Source organism: Spea bombifrons, chromosome 8, assembly GCF_027358695.1.
Source record: "Spea bombifrons isolate aSpeBom1 chromosome 8, aSpeBom1.2.pri, whole genome shotgun sequence".
In the NCBI taxonomy this organism is placed as follows: Eukaryota; Metazoa; Chordata; class Amphibia; order Anura; family Pelobatidae; genus Spea; species Spea bombifrons.
The window spans coordinates 3,224,756-3,247,972 of record NC_071094.1 but is presented as its reverse complement, the minus strand read 5'-3'; the positions used below and the strand labels follow the sequence as shown (position 1 = coordinate 3,247,972).

General features: G+C 44.0%; 1 protein-coding gene across 2 annotated transcripts in view; it reads left to right on the top strand.

Moving 5' to 3' along the window:
* Nucleotides 1–413: 413 nt before the first annotated feature.
* LOC128503435 (collagen alpha-1(V) chain-like) overlaps nt 414–23,217 on the top strand; it is a 79,519-nt gene continuing 56,715 nt past the window's right edge. For both annotated transcript variants that reach the window (XM_053473518.1, XM_053473517.1), the window contains exons 1-4: nt 414–946; nt 20,035–20,202; nt 21,909–22,122; nt 22,528–22,690. In XM_053473518.1, coding sequence (XP_053329493.1) covers nt 850–946; nt 20,035–20,202; nt 21,909–22,122; nt 22,528–22,690 — 642 coding nt within the window. In that variant the 5' untranslated portion in view covers nt 414–849. The remainder of the gene's footprint in view (nt 947–20,034; nt 20,203–21,908; nt 22,123–22,527; nt 22,691–23,217) is intronic.

Here is a 23,217-nt window from a genome sequence, read left to right as displayed (position 1 = left end):
GACCAGATGGGCCAAATGGGGGCCGATCCGCCGGCAAATTTCACCATAAGAACTTTTTGTAGAGCATCTGCCGTTTCCCGGACCTCCCAACCTTTATTGTCATCTCTTCTTCCCAAGATAGGACTGCAGTGACATGTGTCTCGACTCATCTAACGATTCTCCGCAGCCCGGGGTATTTTCAGCTCTCCCTATATATATATATTTAGTGAGAATCTTTCCATACATTCGGGTTTCCTCTTCATTTAACCCCATGCTGCCTGCTGCGCTGCTCCTTAACACCTCCCTGCCACACACACATTTTCTCTCTCTCCCAGTCTCTTCCAAACTTTTTTTTTTTAACACAAACTTTCCTCCCTCCTCCTCCTCCTCCTCCTCCCCCTCTTCGCCCTCCTCTCCCTCTCTCCCCCTTTTCCTGATCCCATTGAAAGGAGGCAGAGCTTCCAGCATTTCAAGTCCTGATTTGCTGCCCCTCTCAGGGTCTGACAGTCCCTACATTCCCCTAAAAAGGTTTCGCACTCCCCAGTCAGTCGACAAGGGGGTATCACTTCTCAAGACAACCCCAGTAGGACCAGACCAGAGAGAGAGAAGAAAGGGGGACAGGAGGAGAGGAGAAAAAAAAAGATCAGAAGGACCTGGGGGTTTGCAAAACATACCAAAAAAAAAACCCAACCCAGAACATATCTAATCCTGAAAATACGTCCCAAAAACACAAACTAATGGCTTTATAAAGATTGAAGTTCTGTTAGGGGTCTTTGCCCTATCTTTGAAACCTTGTTGCATTCCAAGAACTAAGTTGGAGACCCCCTAAAGTAGAAGAATTGGCCCCCCACGGTGGAGGACCTAACGACCATGGATTCTCACATACGATGGAAAAGGAGAAATTGGATAAAAGACTGGTCCCTCCTTCTAGCATTATCCCTCTCTATATGTTCTCAGTGCCATGCAGGTAAGGACTCTTAACCTTAAGTTGTCTGGAACCAAATCTTCTTCTTTTCTGCTTAAAAACTTTGATATCACCTTCTAACCCACTTGGGCGACCACCAGACGTCTTTGCAACTTTTTTTTCCCTTCCAGTTGGCAAAACTTTTTGGCTGCTTGCGGGACCCTGGTTCTCATCTATCAGGGGGCCCTTTTAAGGGACAAAACAGGCTTTTTTTCACATTCTTCACTATTCGCCAGGACTGCATGCAACCTCAAATATTCTGATTTTTGTAAAAACAAAGAAAAAAATTCTTGCATGATTTCTTAACATTGCACGTTTTTCTTACATTTTTTTTTTTAAACATGTTTTATAGGCAACATCTAGGGATTCCACAAAAAGTTTAAGACATGAAATCTTAGAACTCCTTCTATTCCAACTTGGAATCTTGCAAACTTTTTTTTGTGTGAATGTGGAACTTGCTCCACCTATAGCAATTTTCCAGAATGACTGCAAATAATTGCCATTTTCTCTTCTGTAACCAGTTTACTGGGGGGGGGGGGACATAAAAATTATGTTTTCTAAGTTTAATTTTCTAAGAAGAGTGATTTTATCTCTTTCATGCAATATGTGTTACTACAGGGTATCTGAAACATTGTCAAAGAGGACAATATTTATAAAGGATTGCAACAATTGTTATGAAACAATTTATGTTTGGCCCAAAAAAAAGGCAGATTTGGGCAAAATTTGTTTTGCATGTTAGACTTTTTATGGTAATAGTGGATCTAGACACTGAGCTGTAATAAGGACAAAATCTAATTTAAAATGTTACATTTTGGGTCTGTGATATAGTGCCAACAAGGTAAATGGGTGTGTTCCTGCTGCATAGAAAAACAATACACACTATCAGCCACTAGGTGGCAGCACATAGCACGCTGGGAGGCTGATAGGGATAGGGATTCTACATGATGATGTCATTAGTTCCTTCATTAGTAGAAAAACACTGTTTTCCAATTTTCAGCGCAATTTTTTATTAATAATCATTTAATTTTGCATAAATCTCAATTTTTTAAAGAAAATACTATCTGTTTTTCAAATATTTTCTGTGTTATCATTATCGGTTCATTTATGCACTGTACCATTGTCAGCCACGTCGTACTGTGATTAGGTTAGGATGAAGATTCTCTTGGTTTCTATGGTAATTTATACAAATGGGAAGTTTGCCCCATAAATCCCGGTTTATAGATAGCCCTGTTGGCATAGTAGAAATGGGGTTATAAAATTGTGCCGTGTTAAAGCTATGACTGTAAAACCAGCAAGGAGGGTAGAATTCCAGGTGTGCAATGGGCTCTCCAGATGTTGTAACATAGTATCCGCCAACAGACATGTGTTTTAGAACTTTGCATGGTTGAAGTCATTCCACGTTTCCGTATTTGACAGTCGTTAGGGATTCGCCCGCTGAGAAGGGTGATGGTGCAAAGCAGATGTCGAGTAGATTTGGGCAGATGTAGAATCTCGACTAGGCAGGATTTCTTGAGCATTCAAGAAACCAGGAAGTGTGGAGTGCGACAGCAAATGCTTTCCCCCAGGTTATCTTAAAAGATCACTTAAAAGATCTAACATTCTAGCCAGGTATGGAAACGCAGGACCGGGGATTAGAAAACTCCCCACAATTAGATTATCTATTTTACTAATTTGATTTACTGGGGTAAAGGCCGGATCGCTACAAACCTAAAAATGTAGAATGTAGGTGTTTTTTCTTATTTGGACTCTATTTGAAACATCTATTCAAAGAATGAAATAAAATATAATGTTTTGTACAGATGTGGATAATATTGTTGGTCATAGAAACCTAGAATTTACCGGCAGATTGGCCCCATCCGGCCCCTGTCTAGTTGCCCGTTTCTCCTGCTGTAACGACTCAAACCTTAATCAGTCGTTAGATTCAGGAGCCGTATGTCTATCCCATGCATGTTTAATCCCCTCACTGTATTACCCTCTACCACTTCTTCTGGGAGGCTGTTCTACTTATCTATCACCCTCTCAGTAAAGTAAAACTTCCTTCCATTCCATCTTCGCCTCCGGCCCTCTAGTGTTTGATTTTGGTCTCTTGTTGTCACATAAACCCCTCCTGTACTTTATTAAATCCTTTTATGTATTTCAATGTTTCTATCACTACTCCCCTCTCTCTTCTTTGAAGTTTGGGTATAAGGGGGCGCAAGGTTTGCATTTGAGACTTCAGAGTGCAGGTGGGGGTAATCATCCAGTTTAAGGACTCCACATTCCTATTCGTTGGGTTAGTCGTGATGGAGAATGGTTATAGTACAAGTGAGATTCTCCAGAGATAGAAATCAGAAGTTGAATTCTTCTACCCAATTTTTTCTTCTCCTTCTTCTTCTAAGCTCTCCCTGAAGCATCAGATTTCAAAGGGCGGGAGTGAAGGCCCCTCTACAAAGCCTTTCTTCATGTTGAAGTTAGGATTCTTGGTGCTTCTGGCTAATATTTTTTTGGTGTTCCAAACTATCCTTCTTCACTCTGCCCCGGAATGTGTTATAACTAAAGAATGTTAAACATTTTGACCCCCGGTATAGATGAATTTGCTCATTAATTCGGATCACCGGTGATCCACGCCGTAAGAAGTCTTATCAGATGACAAAATAAGATTATGGAGTCTTAAAGGAAGAACCTGACCCCTCGCCCTGCCGGGGTCTCATTCACGAGGTCTTGCATGCTACGTCTCATTCTCCAACAGACACTCATTCATGCTACGTCTCATTCTCCAACAGATATGGTCAAGTTGGCTAACCCCAAAAAATTGAGAATACTCATCCTGCTCAAAGGGTTAAAAATATGGAATTTGCCTTGAGGGAATACCCCCTGAGGACTTTCAAACCTTTTGGCAGCAAGTGGCTAACACATGTGTTACAATGTAGACAGATGTTATCATTTATTCACTAACAAGTACCAGTTTGTAACATTATTCTGGATCATATAGAACAGATTCAGAACACATATAGCATCTATACTGTGACTCACACAGAGATGAGAACATATAAGAATAAATATATAATATAATATATAATGTAATATATATATAATATATATATATAATATATAATAGAATATAATGGCACTATATCAGACAACAAATATTTATTAGGATTTTAAAAAAAATAATTATAGAATAGAAAAATATTTTAGCACCTATACATCCCTGGTTAAATATTTTATTTAGTGCCAACCCTTTTTTTTTTTACAGAACAAACAAGATTTTTATATATTTTTATTTTATTATTTATTATTAGATTTTTATTAATTGTATTAAGCACCGAATTCCAGTTATACTTGAATGTTTTGCTTTTTATTTTCAATATAACCTAGTTTGGAGTTGTAACTGTTACGCGATAGATTCAAAAGAGATCTGGGTTTATAGGGGATCTGTCAGATGTCAGCATAGCCAATGAGTATTCGGCATTAGGAAAGGATGCGTTAAATCTCTGCTGCCATCTATAGGTGAGTTATGGAAGTACAGTTCCTACCTTCTACCATCGACCTACATGGTAGAAGGTCTATGGCAAGGGTGTCCAACCTGCGGCCCTCCAGCTGCTACATCTCCCATACTCCTTAGCCAGACCCTTAGCTGAAAGAGCATTGTGGGAGATGTAGTCCTGCAGCATCTGGAGGGCCACAGGTTGGGTACCCCTGGTCTATGGAAACAGCTATTAAAATGTGTCTCCCTATGAAATGATGTCAGTGATGTCATTTTGAGATAAATCAGTTCCCAATCCTGATTTTTCAATATTATTCCTTTCTATCCATATACTAAAACATCTGTTCCTCTTGCCTTAAAAGGTTTGCTGTTAAAAATTAATATATGGGATGTTTTACCCCTTTCATAGTTCAGAATCGAACCTTAGGTCAAGATCATCCATTGATTGGAACCATTGTTTTAGGAGAAATCAAAAACATTACTTTTACTAAACATACAAAGACATATGTATCTTCTTCAAGGGTTCCGATGTGTTAACTGAGTGTTCCTATAGACCGGGACTAGTGCCAGTCCGTTGGATTTCTCATTTTGTGGCCCTTTTATCACGTTTCAAGTTCACAGCTTGTTTCCTGTGGATGAAGTTGAAGGCGAGCGCTTTGGTGAGGTAGCCATAAAGGAAGGAACTGGAAGGCTCTAAGGCCGGCATCACGTGGAAGTGATTAGTGAAATGTATCTGAAACGTGACAGCGTAGCAATAAACACGGTTATTTATGACATCCTTAGAGCAGGCCCTGCAGAGATGCTCTTATCATGTCCCTTTGATTCTTGACTGGTCTCATATGTTTGGCCTGGCCTGTGAGGACCTCATCCCAGCACTGGGCGGGAAGCAAAATGATTATCCATGGGGGTCCACGGATAATTGTGATGGACCTGGTCTTCCAAGAACTCCTGCGTTATGGTTTCCTCTCATCGTCACACAGCCACCATTTCTGGAGAAGGATGTTTATTGTCTTGGTGCAAGAGAAGCCAACATAGTGGACAGACTGATGGATAAAAAGCTTGAGTAGAAACACGCAATACATTGTATCACATCGACATTTCATTGGCTTTAATAGTGATGGCCATCCTACCTCCTTAAACTGAGTCACCAACTTATCCAAAGCCCATTGGACATAGAAACCTAGAACCTGCCGGCAGATCGGCCCCCATCCGGCCCCCGTCTAGTCGCCCGTTCCTCCTGCTGTAGACTCAAACCTTAATCAGTCGTTGGTCTCGTCTTAGAGTTGAGAGGATCGCTCGGGGATTGCGAACGCCGCCTTGGCCTGTTAAGTGGGGCGAGGCGATTCACAATTGAAGATATCCCGTTTGTCTATTTTTCACTATTTGTAAACAATTTTTATTTATTTAAAACCTTTATTTTAAATTATTTACAAACATGTCTTTTAAGTTCATATCTGGAGTTCTAACAACTGGAAGCAGTGACATAAGTTGTTAATGTCTTTTGAACTTGGCTTCTCTGTGGGAAACCCGGTCTGTTAGAAGAATATAAACCAATATTGTAAGGTTTTTTAACTTTACAGAGAGGGTGGTGGATAAGTGGAAGTGCCTCCCAGCAGAAGTGGTAGAGGCTAATACAGTGAGGGGATTAAACATGCATGGGATAGACATACGGCTCCTGAATCTAAGACGAGACCAACGACTGATTAAGGTTTGAGTCTTTACAGCAGGAGAACGGGCGACTAGACGGGGGCCGAATGGGGGCCAATCTGCAAGCAAGTTCTAGGTTTCTGTGTATTTTTATAGTTACATAGTGAGGTTATAAAGTAACAAAAGTCAATTGAGTTCATCCATAGGTCATCGAGTCCGTCTGTGATAAAAACCTCATTAGCATCGCCATAAAGCGTCAGCTCAGTGTGGGGTTTGAGCCGGGAAAGTCACCCAAAATATCACATGACTGAGAGCAACGGCGGCTCCAGGTCTGCGGATAAAGGGAGTTTATTGGAACAAAATGAGAGAAACACAGGTTTTTGTCACCCAACGACATTACCGTATAGAGCGCTGGGGGCTTTATTACTGTATACAGTGCGGGGGGCTTTATTACTGTATATAGCCCTGGGGGTTTGCTGTATGCAGTGTTGGGGGTTATATTACTGTATACAGTGCTGGGGGCTTTATTACTGTATATAGCCCTGGGGGTTTGCTGTATGCAGTGTTGGGGGTTATGCTCATGGAGGGAAATACATCATTTTCCCATAGGAATGAATCCATCGGAATGTGACACGGTTATTTGCGTAGACCTCAGTATGTTTTTTTGACTTCCCAATCCCTTCTCATTAATGGTTAATTCTTTATCAGCTTTTAGGACCCTCAAACAAGTCAGAGATATCTGAGAGCAGAGTCGTTTAATCGTAACATTCGCACTCGGCTATTGAGTGATCCAGCAATTCAAGTGTCACATCACGAAATCGTGGGACCCTCCAAGCTTTGGAGCTGTTTTGGATTGCATAGGAAGGGGGCACTTTTGACCTCTGTATTTGGCTTTCGATCTGAAGAAGGGGATAGCAGACCCTGGGAGCTGATCCATACATCATATATATATATAAATATATATATACCCCCTTGGCAGGTCACCCTGCCCGTTCGCCTGTATAGCTGTGAGCCTCCCCGATCCCCAGAGGACATCTGCCCCAAATTAGAGGCTGGCCTGTGATCGAGGAGGAGGCAGACAGGCAGCTGGTATTATTATTATAATTATTTATTGTTTAATATAGCTCCATCATATTCCGTAGCGCTGCACAATGGGTAGACCGGACATAACAAGTAGTATATAACATAACAAATTGACTTACAGAAACAACTCCCCAGCTCGGCATTCCCGACAGGCACCGGCCAACAGAATATCTGCTTTAAAAATATCCGTAGCTTCTTATACATCTGTAGATATTATTAAAGTCTTTAAGGTCCTTCTGTAAAAGCAAATCAAGATATAAAGGGAAGTCTGTTTTTGTGTATATTTTGCTATTTTGTTGTATTTTTTTAATATTCGGTGTCTGCGGAGTAGTAGAAGCCATTACAGGCGACCTTTCCTTTCTATTGTACGTATATAATATATAATATATAATATCCCGATGTATACCCCAGATCGGAGAACCCTTGAATTATGTAAATAGCCTCTCCCCAGATAAGGTCTTGTATCTTTCTTCTCCGCGTTGTGCTGTCTGAGTGTCTGACAAATGCGGGTCCAAACCTGACACACGACAGCTGCCGCATACGGACTCCATAAAGCGACCTATTTGTAGAAAGTTTTTGTCTTCATTTAGAACACGAGGGGTTATTTGTGTATCCGCCACCCCGCGTGGGGGCTGTATCTATGTACACGGGGATGTATGTACACGCCAGGATTAAAGCTCTCGGTTCCCATGTCTGATCGCCAACCGATCAATCACTTTAGTTGACGTGAAAACCCCATTCATGGGATGGCTCCTCAAGGACCGTCTTCAGTTCTTTAATGAGAATTCTTTAATATACTGATTAGGAACGCTAGCAAATTGTCTCAAAGGCAACCCATACTTTCCAAGTGTCACTGTGTTGGGCAGACAGTCCCTCGTCGGGCCCTAAGTTCCTCTTTCGTTCCTGACATTGAGCTTCCTAGGGAGAGGGAGGGCAACGTGGTCTCTGCAATGCTTTATCGAGTAACTTAATGAAAGACGCATGAACTCAAGCTCCATTAAACCCACAATGGCAGAGTTACTGTAATTGGTGATTATCGACGTGCTGTAATGCATCACCGAAGCATAAAAACGCAACGTGTTTGGTTGCCTGAAGACTCGGACAATCAATAATGTCGTGCGTATCTGTAGATGTGACACTTGAAATTAACCACGAATATTGAACTTGTCTGGAACGATTTCTCTCTTCTTCATTCTCCATGAATTAACTTTGAAAACTTCTTGGCTTCACATCAATCTGCTCTTCTTGGCTCTTCTCTATGTTCATACCAAAAGCTCAACAATAATTCTAGTTAGGATGGACCTGTCCTCTTCCCTTAATCCTTTCACCACCTTGAGTAATGGAATGATTAGTTTTTAGGACTTTCTTTCTTATATTCTCTGGGACCCAAACCAGTAGATACCTACGTAGGTGGTTTCCGGTGGAAGGTCCCACAGCTTTTGAAGACATCAATGAAATGTATCTATTTTTGTTTCTTTGTATTCAAAAGTACAAATGAAGACCCAGATACCGGGGGTCTCTTTATTCCCTGGTGCCTTCAGGTCTAAATGAAAACATTTGTCCGACAGCATTAAGAATTAATGGGACAGCCATATCTTGCGCTGGAGGAACTTCAACTCCTAGAGATATCATTATCTAGGCTGGAAAGTGTCTGGAGAGTCCGGATGTTTCTCTATCCTTACGGTTCCATGGAAAACCTTCATTGTTCCAAGAGACCTCATACATTTGGAATACTACCGTATCTTTGGGTTCTATGTAGAACCTTGGTTGATATTTGTAGCTTCTTCTCTCTCACATTAATCCCGGTAGCCCAGAAGTTCTTGCTATGCTAAATTATTAACTTTTTTTTTTAAAGAAAAAAAACAAATTACGCCAAGGCAGACTTCTGACATTGCTTCGGTTCCACCCTGGAGGTAATCAGATAAGAGGAAAGAATGCGATTAAGTGTTTGATTAATGCTTTTCATATCTGGAAAGCTTGCAGGAGAGAGAACGCTGCTACTTCAAGGAGGTTTGGCATCTGAAGGAGGACAACGTTCCTGATAAATACATTTTTTTGTTCTATAAAAGAAGTCTTACGGTAGGTTAGTTTAGTGTTCTTTGTACTTTATTAGGAAATCCGTTGATATGCTTAGATATTCCAGCGCCTGGCAGAGGTTTGGAGAACGGAGCGGCTTGCCAGGTTTGGAGCTGACCTGGTCTTCTTTTGGTGCCTCAGGAGATGTGCATCCCTTCGGTTCTACGTAAAGTGGTTAGGATTAGCGTTGCCAGATGCTTCAGTACTTTATAAAAATAAATTGTTGAGATTAGGAGGGGACGGTCGGGAATGCCTCGTCAAAGAGCCACGTTTTGACTGTAGGGTGGTCTTCCATTGTCCTGAAAGGTAGAGGGAGGGCGTTCCAGAGCCACCTACCGAGTCCTAAATTCTAAGATGCTATTTTGGCTTCCGTACCAATTTCTTCATCGGTTTGCAACCACTCCTCTAGAAAAGCAACTGTACCCCTTGAGAACTTTGCTTGCCCCAGGGTGTAGGCGATTCCATACACTATAGATTGTACATTCCGCTTGTCTTCTCCAACAATGCGGAATTGTATTACCCACCAGTTTATCTGGATTACGTGCCACTTGTTCTAAACAGTAGGACTTCTTGTTGAGGACCATGTTCCAGACTGCGTCTTAATGGCCATCCAAATCCAATGAGTTCGTGAAAAGAACGTGCAGCTTGGATAAGCATAGCTCAAGGAGCGGATGCCGAGAAGGCGAACCATTCCGTAATTCCGTCTGAAATACTTTCTGATTATTAACATGGATTCCGTGACACCTTTTTGTGTTATTTCGATACCTGAAACGCTACCTGATTGCAGAGGTTTTCTAGAGATGTCTGGCAGACCTTGAGATTACAGCCGCGTGGTTTTTTTAAGTGGCGATTCAAGGCAGAACTCAGCGGCCTGTCTCGTTTTTTCCGTTTAGTCATTCATAAGATATCCCCGTTCAGCCCGGCCAGGCTGTAGGTCACGTCTGGGAAATTTCATTTCAACCCAAACAGAAATGAGGCACTTAAGAAAAAACCTTTGTATTATCTGGGCTCTCAGATGGTTGAAGAGCCGACGATGGCGTGGGCAGGAGAGACCCCACCGGGGACCCTTTACATTCCTGAGTTATGAGCGAAGGAGTAGATATGCTGCAGGACAGGCACCAAGCGGTTACGTTACTCAGTAACATGAGTTAAAAGACACATTTATTCCGCTTAATGTCTGTGTTTTCTGTAATTCTCTTTTGTGGATGGAGATATTTGTATCTCTACTGGATCCATTATGAGCCTCGTCTATCGTGACCTCACAGGAAGGTTCTAGTTCCCCGTTTATCCATCAGGTCCCCGAGTGCCTCTGGAAATGGAATAAGGAATAATTCTATAATTATAATTAGAGGAATTACCAGCCACACAATCGCACGTGTTGTTGTTGTTTTTTTTGTTGTTAAATACCTCTTAAGTCTGAAGTCAGTCGTGGCGGGATAGACTCAAACAGAAGATGTTATCAGGGTTCTCACCGCCAATTTTCCAGTCCATTTACTCTGTTTAGAATTTGGAGCACTTGACGCGTGCGTTAGTTGTTGGGGTTACTTGGGGTTACGTCACGGTGTTAATTCGATTCTGGATACGACATAAATTATATATCTAACCCTACAAGGGCCTTTCCATAAAAGCAGGAGCTGTGGCTGCTTTCACCCCTTTCCCTTCCCTCCTTTCTTTTCTTCTTTTTTCCCTTCTCTTCTCTTCATTTCCTTTTTTGCCCTCTCTCCTCTTTCCATCATTCATTTTCCTTCCCTTTCATTTCATCCCCTTCCTTTCCCTTCTATCTTTTCAATTCCCTTCACTTTATTCCCTCACCATACCTTCTCTCTTCCTTTCCCTACTCTTCCTTTCATCCCTTTCTTCTCTTCCTTCCCCTCCCCTGCTATTCCCTTCTTTCTCTTTCTTTACCTTACCGTTAGCATCCCTTCATTCCCTTCCCTTCTTTCCTTTTCTCCTCCTCCCCTTCTTTTTCTCTTTCCCTTCATTTCCCTCATTCAGCTTTTCTCATTCTTTCCTTTCTTCTTTTCATTCCTTCGCCGTCCTCTCATTCCTCCTTCCCTTTCCTCCCTCGATCACAACTTCCTTTACCCCTCTCTTTTCTCCTCCAAGAAATGTATTTGAGAAATCATTAACGCAGCATAAAGTCTTGTATGTACCGGCCAGGTAGGAATCGTTGGCCACCGTGAGGAAGCTCTTCTTATCTCCTACCCCCCATCTGTGACTGTACAGCTGGCAATAATCTGTAATTAACGGCAACTCCTGTTATCTGCAGGACTTTGCAATTTACCAAACAGCGGTAATGCCTTTAGTGCTTTACTCCGGCTCATAAAAATAATCCACTTACATTTTATGGCTCTCTGCTTTCTGGAAAGACTGCGTTATTGGAGCAATTAGGTGCCGGCATCGGGTTCTGCCCCCACAATAGCTGCGCTCCAGAGGGCTTTACTCTTCGCAAGTGATAACTTGTAACTCGTCTGTATAAAGCATGATACGGGGCGATGGGGAGCGCTCGGTGATTGTGCCCTCCGGCCAGGCCCGGACTGGGACAAAAAATAGGCCCGGGCATTTAAGCCTGAGCAGCCCATATTTATTTATTTATTGTTAAAGCCCACCCTTCATGTACCATCTTTGCATTTAATCATTCAGACAAATCATTAACACATTCATTAATGCAGTCTCACAAATCAAGCAATTCATCCTCACATGAATTCATTGTCATACGCATTCACACAATTCATCCACACATTTATTCATTAATTCTCATACGCATTCACACTACCCCCTCTCTTCATCTTATCTGCCCCTTCTCACTATGTAACCCCCTTCCCCACTTCTCAATATGTACCGCCTCTATCTATCCCCTCTCCCCCTTTCTCACTATCTAACCCCCCTCTGCCTCTTCTCACTGCACCCCCCTCCCTCACCCTACTTACCTTGTTGCCGGAGCAAGCAGCAACTGCGACCGGGCCCGCGGCAGGGCAGGATTGACTTAGGGGCTGATGGAGCTGCAGCTCCAGGCCCCCACCTTAAAATAGGCCCGGTCAGGACCGGACTGACTGGTCCTATATGGCCGCATTAACGCAGAGCCCCTTAAGCCCGCCGCAACTACCCCCTCCTAACTATCTACCCTCTCCCTCTTTGAAGTTCACTTACCTTTCAGGAGTCCTGTGGTGGGGGTGCAAGGCCTCTGCCTCCCAGCTCTGCCACTGTATGGAACAGTATAGAGTGATGGGGGTTATGATGTACTTTTAGAGCATAATTAGATCATGAAAAAGACATTGGAAATGGTACAGCATAACACCCATCACTCTCACGCACTTACCAATGCACACATATACTAATCCACACGTATAGCAATCCACACGTATACACCAATCCACTAATCCACACATATATACCAATCCACACACATACGCCAATCCACACACATACACCAATCCACACACATACACCAATCCACACACATATACCAATCCACACACATATACCAATCCACACATACACCAATCCACACATACACCAATCCACACATACACACCAATCCACACGTATACCAATCCACACGTATACCAATCCACACACATATACCAATCCACACACATATACCAATCCACACACACATACCAATCCACACATATATACTAATCCACACACATATACCAATCCACACACATATACCAATCCACACACATATACCAATCCACACACATATACCAATCCACACACATATACCAATCCACACACATATACCAATCCACACACACATACCAATCCACACACACATACCAATCCACACACACATACCAATCCACACACACATACCAATCCACACATATATACCGATCCACACATATATACCGATCCACACATATATACTGATCCACACATATATACTGATCCACACATATATACTGATCCACACATATATACTGATCCACACACATACCAATCCACTCTCACTTAATGCTTTCCTACCTTTCCTTTCTTCTTTCAGCTTCTTTTCCTCTTCTTCAGTTCTTCTGTCTTCTCTGTCTTCTTCCTGGTTCAGAGGGCACGGACAGCGGTGGGCGCGGCTTCAGTGTTGTGCGCCGGGATCTGAAAACAAACCCCGGCGCACAACAGCTGTTGCCGCGCGGATCACAAGGGAGCGGTATCGGAGGTCTTTAACAGACCTCCGGCTCCCTTGAGTGATTTTAAGCCGGGTTGAACCCGGCTTAAAATCACTCAAGGGAACCGGAGGTCTGTTAAAGACCTCCGATACCGCTCCCTTGCGAGCCTGCTCCTCCAGCGGCGGACATTACTGTCCGTCTCTGGAGGGGTGCCGGGTGCCGCAAGTTGGCAGCCCCTGATGAGCGGCCGCCCCCTGGAGTGTGGCGGCCGCGCCCTGTGCGGTCGCACACCCCAAAGGTCGGCCCTGCCCTAAGGGGCCGGGAAGCCCCCACCAGGGCCGTCCTTAGGGGTCTGCGGCCGCACAGGGTTTAAATTAAAACATCGGGGTTTTTTTTTTCCAACTTTATTTAACATCCTCCATGTTAAATAAAGTAAAAAAAAAACCCGATGTTTTAATTTAAGCCCTGTGCGGCCGCAGACCCGTAAGGCCGGCCTTGGTGGGGACTTCCCGGCCCCTTAGAGTGGCGGACCCGGTCGCAGTTGGTAGGGTAGGGGCCTGGAGCTGCAGCTCCATCAGCCCCTAAGTCAATGCGGCCCTGCCGTGGCCCGGCCCACCGGGCAAATGCCCGGTGTGCCCGATGTCCAGTCCGGGCCTGCCTCCGGCATTACCGCCTCCAAACAAAACCAGCCGCAGCTCTGTGGGTTTTACACGTTTTTATTCTTTTTCGGCCGCTGCCGCTTCCGCAGACCCCCCCCCCCCGTGGTCAGCGGTGATTGCGTGACACCATGCGCGGAGAACGAAAAAACGCAAACAAAGCATTCCCAAAGCAAACTATAAAGAGAAGAAGAACTGTTTCCAACGTAGACTCCAATGGCTCGTGATTTAGTAAATGATTCAAAAAAGAATTTGCCGGCAGATCGGCCCCATTCGGCCCCCGTCTAGTCACCCATTTCTCCTGCTGTAAAGACTCAAACCTTAATCAGTCGCTGGTCTCGTCTTAGATTCAGGAGCCGTATGTCTATCCCATGCATGTTTAATACCCTCACTGTATTACCCTCTACCACTTCTGCTGGGAGGCTGTTCCACTCATCTACTACCCTCTCGGTAAAGGCAAACTTCCTTCCATTCCATCTAATCCTTTGACCATTAATAATTTATCTTTTAAATAAAATATATTTTTGAATTACTGCTAAATAAGAAAAATCCATCTTCTTTTTTTTATTAAATATAATTTTTTTATCGCTCGTTAATCTGTAGGGTGGGGAGTTTTCGTTTTTTAAATCTCTTAAAACTCAGTTCATCAGATAATGTAACACTTCTCTGTGTTGAAACTTGATAAAACATATTTGTTAAGTGTTAAGTGATGAGTCCCTTTATTAAATAACGTGACCCCCCCAAGGCACTGCGGAAGGCATTAGTCTAATCATGCGCGCTTGCGGTGTCTGAGCCGCGTGTTATTAGCGTGTTACAGATACTCATTAGATAGCGATGGCTGTCGAGACAGGCCATGAGCTGCATGTCTTATGTTGCAGGGTCTACTGTTTTGCATATGGGGGATTATTTAAAGGAACAGGATGCCATTTTTAATAGATTTATTTATTTAATGTAAAACATGGACCGGAACGGCGGCCCCAGCGGTAGATCAGAACCTGCCGTGTGCGGCCGCCACCTGGATATACATTGCTGCGACAGCATAAAAATATAACGCATGGCCATACATATCCAGCCGGCGGCTGTTGGCCATAACGCCCCTGGGGGTCCATTAGCCCCCATCCATCCCTGCAAACGTCTGTCCCTTTAAGGAACCCCTGGTACACCAGGCTGCTGTTTTTTTGTGATAAAATGGTACTTTTTTGGAACAGACAATATTTTTCCTCCATCAGCTCCTATAAATGATTGTTAATTACAAATAATTAGCAGTTGGCCGTGTTCCTTCTGGAGCTACCTAGCCAATAGCGGATTGTTTCCCTTCCGCAGTTTACAATGCCCTCTTTAGAAGACGATGACTCTGTGATAGGGGGCAGAACAATCGTAGAAACTTAAACCAGCCCCCCCCTCGATGCTTCGCCTCCTCCTTTTCTGACCCTCTTGGCTATGATCCTGAGCCCCCCCCAGTCCCTGGTCTTGTGTTGTTTTAATATAATACAGTCTTCTGTTGACGGTGGGAATTATTGCTTTTGCGATCCCTGGGGGGATAAAGTGATTCATTACCGAAGTATCCGCCTCGTAATCCAGACTTGGTTTGGTTTTTACAAAGACCCGGGCTGTTACCGAGTGAACGTCTGCGGTATTTTCCAGGGTACATCGCTTATATCTGCCAAAAAAAAAAAATCTTTCACGACTTAGCCAAAGATCGCTATCAGAGGTAACCCAACTGCGCATGCACAACTTCTCTTAATCATAAAGTCACATAATAATCCGCAACAAAGTATCTTAAGGTGCATTGTGGGTAACGCAACTACGCCCCCCCCCCCCGCTGGGCGATCTAAAGACCCAGTGAGCTGTTTTATAAGGGTATTCAGCTCCGTACCCAGGGGTAACACCGAGCCATGAGTCAAAAAGTCAAAAAGTGATTTTTTTCATGAATTTACCCCAAATATCACAATTACCAAAAAAAATGGCAGATTCTTTTTAAACTTTCCCCAAATAAAACAGAACAAAATGTGTTCCATAAAAAAAAAATCAGGGTAACAAATAGCCCCCACCCCACCCGTACCTTTATTTTAATTGCCCCTTAGAGAGTTGCGAAAGTTTGGTTTGTTAGAGACCTTTGGGCTCTCGTGTCCTTCGTCAGGAGGCACAATCTTCTCTAAGCAAATAGATTTAGAGCAACGATTTGCTTCTGTGTCGCCCCCAACTGCTAACAAATGCACCCCCAGGGGGCAAGAAGGAAAACAGATTGAAACCCCGGTCTTTGAACAACTGAAATCGGAAGCAGGTCGGTCTCGAAACAGCTGAGTACGCAACGCTCTCTCTGGGCCGGCGGCTCTTCTCCAGCGGACGTCTGGGGTCAGTACGATGGACAAGCGGACGCTCATTAACATCAGTCTACTGTTTTACCCAATTTTCCCATTTCTTACAAAAATTACATTTGTTATGTTATTTTGTCTTTGCGGGGGGAGGACACGGTTTAGGAATCGGTTCTGACAGATTGGCTGAGGTTCGTAGATCCAGAACTGTTTATGACCTGAGTAGAGTCTGTGACATCATTGTGACGTCATGATGTGTTTTGTCTGTAGAACATCCATATTGTGCAAGTGCCTCATTTAGCCTTGGCGTGACTGTCCTTTTTAAGTTCGGGACTGTTTGTAGCTATGTGTCTTTGGATAGTTGGAATGGATGGAGCTACCGAGTAGACGTGATATACTTTTGGGTAGAATCCTCTCTTTAGAAGATGAGAAATAATCTAGAGGCGGTTTGGGTACGGTTAGGGGGTATTTCTGGAACCGGTGAGCTTGGAGGGGCAATTCATGGGGGGCATCAGGGAAGGAAAGAGGGGCATCAGGGGAGGAGGGAGGGGCATCAGGGGCATTCATAAATCTAGCGACTTTCCAGCTAGAACCATAAGTTTAGCGTCGTAGGTTTTATTAGTTAAAAATCTGTTATTGACGAGAATTTCTGAGATTACCTGGGGGGTAAAAAAAGATGATATTATTCGTATCATGCCCTGAATTTGAAGATCGCAGCATATCGCTGGAATATTCTAGCATTTTCTTTAGAGAAGTTTGTGTTAAAAGACGTCTCGGAGATAACGCCTGCGGCAGGAATCAGCCGCTGAGTAAAGAACCGGGGATTGTCTTCATCCTTTCCCCTTCGTTGTCTTTATCACCGGCTGTCTTCTCGTTGTTGTGTTTACAGCTCACGTCTTGTTTTCACGTTGATCCTCAAGCTCTCCCCTCGCTGTTTTCTTGCTGCCGTAATGCTGAGTCTTGGCAGATCAGACGATATCCGATCCTCCGGGGCACGCCAGGTCCCAACGGCGGAGATAAAATATGCTCTTTTTTTTTATAGACTGCTATGGCTCCTGGCCGTCTGCCACCAGGACACCCCGTTTGACGAAAGCAGCATGCATGGGAATCCTAGGCAAAGCCTAGAAAGCCAGCGGGTGGTGGACGCATGGAACAGCCTTCCAGCAGAAGTGGGGGAGATTAATCCGGTCGGGGCATTTAAGCCTGCTTGGGATAGGCTGTCCTAAACCAAGGACCAAGTAAGGCTTGAGCTCTTACAGAAGGTCATAAAATAGGCAGACTGGACCGGTCAAGCAGCACCCAGGGCATCTGCCCCTCTTGCCCTATGGACGTTACGGTCCCGCTGCTTACTTCACAGATTACCCCCCAAGGTGCACCTAATCCATCAGCGTTTTAAGCGAATTGGCTGATCGCAGATAGTTAAATTACAGAATCAGTCATCGTGTCAGCGCGTAATGAAGTGAGCCTTCCAGCTGAACGCGATTCCAAGAATTCCGATACACCGAGATTTATTTCATTGATGGCCACCTGACCTCATGGAAAATGAAATCCCTGTGTTTTTTTTAATTCAATCTTTGAGAATAATTCTGATTGATTGCAAAATGTTGATACTGGTACGTTCCTCCATTTCGAACGGAAATTAATCATATTAAGACTCAAGACCTAAAAAAAGGAGATCCTTCCTCTACGGAGATAGAATTTAAAATCCCCGTATTGTAGCTCATGCAGCCTGAATCGAGTTTGTGGTTCAACAAACCATGATTCCATTGCTACTTCTATCCCATTTAGACTGCTGGGTTCTCCAAGTTTCCTTAGACCCAAATTTGCATGATATCCCATGAAAGCCACCTCATCGCCTGTCCCAGGAAGGAGAGCTTGGTGGGATCCAAAATCAGATCTGCCCCATCCGTCCCAATTTCCTTATATTCCATCCAAGTGGGTGAATCCGAGGGTGGAACCGGCTCCTCAGTTCTATCGCCGGTCTACAAAGACCTTCACGGTTCATTGGTATGAGTTTGTAGAGAGTTTTCTAAGTTCTGGAAGGTCAACGATTTATATCTACTTTAAGTTCAAGCGTCCTCAGTGCCCAAGGACCTCAATCGGTAACAAAGACAAAGCCCTAACAATGTCTCATTTAGAAGGTTGTGATACATTTTAGCAGCCAACATATATACCGTAGGTAAGAGTCTCCTAATCATTAAAGACCGCAGAGACCCTGAAGGCTCACCAACTTTAAAAGACTTCTAGACCAACAGCGAAATTAACTCCAAGACAAAGGGCTATTGTTTCAGTTTCCGAGAAGGTGTTGCAATCCCCGGAAATAAACAAGCTGTTAAGATATTGAAGATGGCAGTCGGTTATTTTAGCGATAATCATGAAATGTGATAGTTGTCTTAACTTATTGTCGGTTCCCTGATTGATGCGGAGCTCCGCTCCACCGCTCCGGATCATGGATTATAACAGATTGCGAGTGTCACGGAAAAGCTTTTTACCGGCCGAAATATATTCATTTTCTGTTCCTTAGCTGACATTTACAAACCGTGTATATATCTTTATGACGTTCCGCTTCACCATGAATCATTCCCCCGATATCCAGAACTTTACAAGGAGCCGTAAAGCGGAGAATGTAATTTTGTATCTTAGCACGGGGTGTTTCTTCTCCACTTTCTCTAAACTGATTTGTTAGAAGTTCTTGTTAGAAGTTAAGGGATCTCAACTCTACAGGAGATCTGAGCTCGTCGCTTCTGGGTTTGACGTTCTCTGCGTTCTCTATCGTTGGAGATGTTCCTTACACAATACACCTCTTGACATTGGTTGGTGTGGATCTTATAGAAACATAGAATTTGATGGTAAATAACAACCCTCCGGCCCATCTAATCTGCCCGTATCAAAGGAGAATGGGCTGCCAGGAACATTAGAGCCATATCAGCCTTTAGTGATGAGAAGACTCGATGTTCCTGGCGTTCCAGAACTAACAACCCTCGTTTTGTTGTGCGGTAGTCAATCGTTTTCATCAACCTAGTGAATCCTGGCCCAAGCAACAGGTCTGGGGGGGTAGGGGTCTCCTTTTTGCCTCACCGGGGGTTGATAGCCCTCTTGGGCAATCAGGCCACCTAGTGTCCTCCTACTCAACGGGCCGGTTACGGGGAGATCTTTGATTAGACTACATTAGAAAGCTCTGTGCAAAACACACGTTGTTATAAATCAGGTGTGTGGTCCTGAAATTCGGCTTTTTATAGGAAAAATAGCGCATAGCCTCCCGTCCGTAAAATAACAGCCAAAATCGCGGGGAATCTGATGTACATTTAGCATAGCAAAGCATCCATCTGTCCTAGGGGTGGTTGGCTAAGAGTACCGCTGCTTCCTTCAGGAGGAATCCACATGTAACGTAACACGAGGAGGTTGCCCTGAAATAGGTGCACCCCGCACCCCGTCCCGTGACCCTTTTTCTTTCATGTCTGTTATTACTGAAGCCTCAACACCATCTGAGGCCGTCTAAGAGACTCGAGTCTGCTGTAAACGGAGCATTCGACATTCATAAATTATAACCTCAATTTCTGAAGAGACAGTCTGGTCTCCCAGAAGCTGACGCCGCCAGCCCCTTTCTCTTCTCAAGCTTTTTGTATACCGGGATGTGACATTTAACCCCTCGATGAAATCCGTGCATTGTAACTTTCTATACGTCAAGGATCTTTGTGGAGTCTAACGTTACGACGCTCTTTCTTTCTTTGTCTCCTTACAGCTGAACCCGCAGATATCTTGAAGGTATTAGATTTTCACAATTTGCCCGACGGTGTCACGAAGACAACGGGCTTTTGCGCCCACAGGAAGTCTTCCAAGGGACCAGATGTGGCGTACCGGGTGTCTAAGGATGCCCAGCTTAGCGCCCCTACCAAGCAACTGTTTCACGGTAAGAATACGCTGTTGGGTTATCTAATCTCTGATTGGGCGATTATTCCAGGTGACCTTTAGCTGAACAGCTCTAGGTGGAACGTCTCTCCAGCGTCTCTCGAGTGTCCATTATGCCTCCTTAACGTCTCAAGAACATAATCCTCTGTTACAAATTCCAAACGCCTGCTCCTTCCCACCCAGAGACGCCTAAAAATAACAATGCAAACCATAAGAGGCATTAAAGGGAGCGCGCCGCGGGTCCAGGGCCTGTCATCTGGACGCGTGGTGGTCTTGGTGGAATTGAGAACGTTGGAATCCTCCGGAATGTCAATAGAATGACAGGAGAGCTTAGATCGCCGAGATGCGTCCGGATAAAACCCCCATTGTCTTATCTGGTGAGACGGGGGGGGGGGCGTAGATCGGTTCCTGCCTGATCCCTGGTAATTCGGCAGTCATTCAAACCTCTCTAAGCAGGCACTTAGTCTATTGTGGGACGCCCGGAAATTCCCCCGAAGGCTCGACTTGTAGTTTATGAAACGCCTCCTACAAGCGATAGCCTGTAAGGACTTTATGAAAGGTGTTTAAATAACTAAACCACTCTAAATGTTGTTAATGTCTCCCTGCTTAAGCACAGGTGAATTCATTCATGCACCTACCTATAAATGAGCAAATAAAAATGTAGCAACGTCAATATAATGCATGATTAATGAAAGTCTAGATATTTCTCCCTTGGATAAGACGCAAGCATTTGGGTTGAAAGCCTCCTCTCCATGACATCTGTTGGACTTTTATTGGGTTGTTTGAGGACAAGACTATAAAAACCCTACTTAAAACGTGACAGCTTTGCCCGTTTATCTGTGCTTTTGTGCCAAATTTAAAATCCCTCGTCAGAAAAATACATTAGCGTAAAAGTTAAGACGTTAAGAAGTAAAAACAGTTAAAAAGTGTGGCCATTCTACATGGGTAGGTGTAAAATGTTACAAAATCTTTAAAAAATAATAATAATTCAAAGCAAATTTAAAGCTGCTGTTCCACCTACTCCACAGAATTGAATAATTTTGGAACTAAATAGAGACATCATTTCTATTACTAGTAAATGTCCACCTTCTTCATAGAAATAATTCTTTAATCATGTAAAATTTCATCTTATTCATAATTTTTGCCAGGAATGCTCAATTGTCACATGACACACAGGTGAGCACTGATAGGACAGCACCTTTAATAGGCCGGTCTTCTTCATCATATATAAAGCAATGTACTGAGCAGTAAGCAGAACCGAGCCTAATCACAGCTTGCTGATCTAGAAAGTATTTACTGCCAGCGCTTGCTTTTATTACGTGTGCTTCCATCATGTAACGTCAAACACGTCAAACACGTCAAACACGTCAAACACGTCAAACACGTGATTGGTTACGTTCTGGCTTTTTTGCTCAAAACCAGCAAAAGGTGGATTTCTGCTGTGCAAGCAACGTTTCCTCCATTACATTAGTGAAGAGGGCATTAGATGGACTCAGAGCCGGACTGGCGATCACTTTAAGGCCACCGGCTGCCTGATGGCGTAAGTGCGACTGGCGGCTGATTATGTGCGGCGGCGCGCTACGTGTTATGCTCATGTAGCATGACGCCACATGCTCCAACACCTGATCTGCTGGATGGCCAATCCGGGTCAGAATGGAACCTTTTCCAGCCTTACTTACTCTGTGTTTCTGGGTCTTTCCTTTACAGATACCCCATTTCCAGAAGATTTCTCCATTTTGGCCACTGTGAAACCCAAAAAGGGAAGCCAGTCCTTCTTGGTGTCCATCTACAACGAGCAGGGGACCCAGCAGATTGGAGTGGAGCTGGGCAGATCCCCTTTGTTCCTTTATGAAGATGACATGGGGAAGCCAGGACCCGAGGACTACCCTCTGTTTAGAGGCATTAACTTGTCTGATGGGAAGTAAGTTTGCCAAACTATTTTTAACTGTGACCCAATTAATTTGTGACTCAATAATTGTTTATTTTGTTGACGATAACCCCCCCAAAAAATGTAACCTCATAGAACCCATAGAATGTTACTTTCACCAATAAGTGCCAATAAGAGATATCCCTTCCCTTTGTCCTCCCTTTGTCCTCCAGAACTCCTTCTTGAAAGCCATGCCATGTATCCACCCCAGTTTCCCCCAAAGGGTATTTCCTCATATCACCTCTTAATTTTCCACCCCCTGGCCGTCCCTTTTGTTCTCCCCATCCATCTTTGGTCCCCCGGAATGGAAGTTCTTCTTCTGTTGCACCCACATGGAAGCGTTAGAGGAGTATTTTACATTTTGGAATATGCTGAGAATTCCTCTTTTGCTTTCCCCAGATGGCACCGAATAGCAATCAGCGTTCAGAAGAAGGAGGTAACGCTGATCCTGGACTGTAAAAAGAAAATCACCAGGGCTTTGGCCAGAAGCGACCATCCCACCGTAGACACCAACGGCATCGTCGTCTTCGGGACCAGGATATTGGACGAGGAAGTGTTTGAGGTAATTCTGCCTTTTCTGAGCCGTCGGCCCCGTTTCAGGCACAGCCGGGCTGATGGATTTTCCAGTTTGTTTATGCAGTTTTAAAACAAGCTGACTTTGGCCGGGCCGATGACTGAAACATGTCCCACCGGAGAGAAAAATCTCCTCCTTACTGCCAAGAACTGTGCCAAGTGTTCCAGGTAGAAGACATACTGGAGAGCCGTACTCTCTGTAGTGTATTAAGTAACACAAGTAGGGCTGTTTGAGGCTCTGGGTAGGTTTACATTCATTTTTATTACTAGTATAGGATTGAAAATATGTTTTTCTTTTTTTGCCCCATAATATAACGTTTTCAGGCAGTTCTCGCTCTATTATCTGAGCCCCGATCTACTAGACAAACACCCCGACTCCTTATCATACTGCCTGTGGGGAACAATAGAATGGCTCAGTCTAATCAACCAGTCGGACTCGCTGACTAATGAAAGTCTATGGAGGAACGGACTTCATTAGCATCGCCACAAAGCATCAGCTCAGTGTGGTGAATAGGG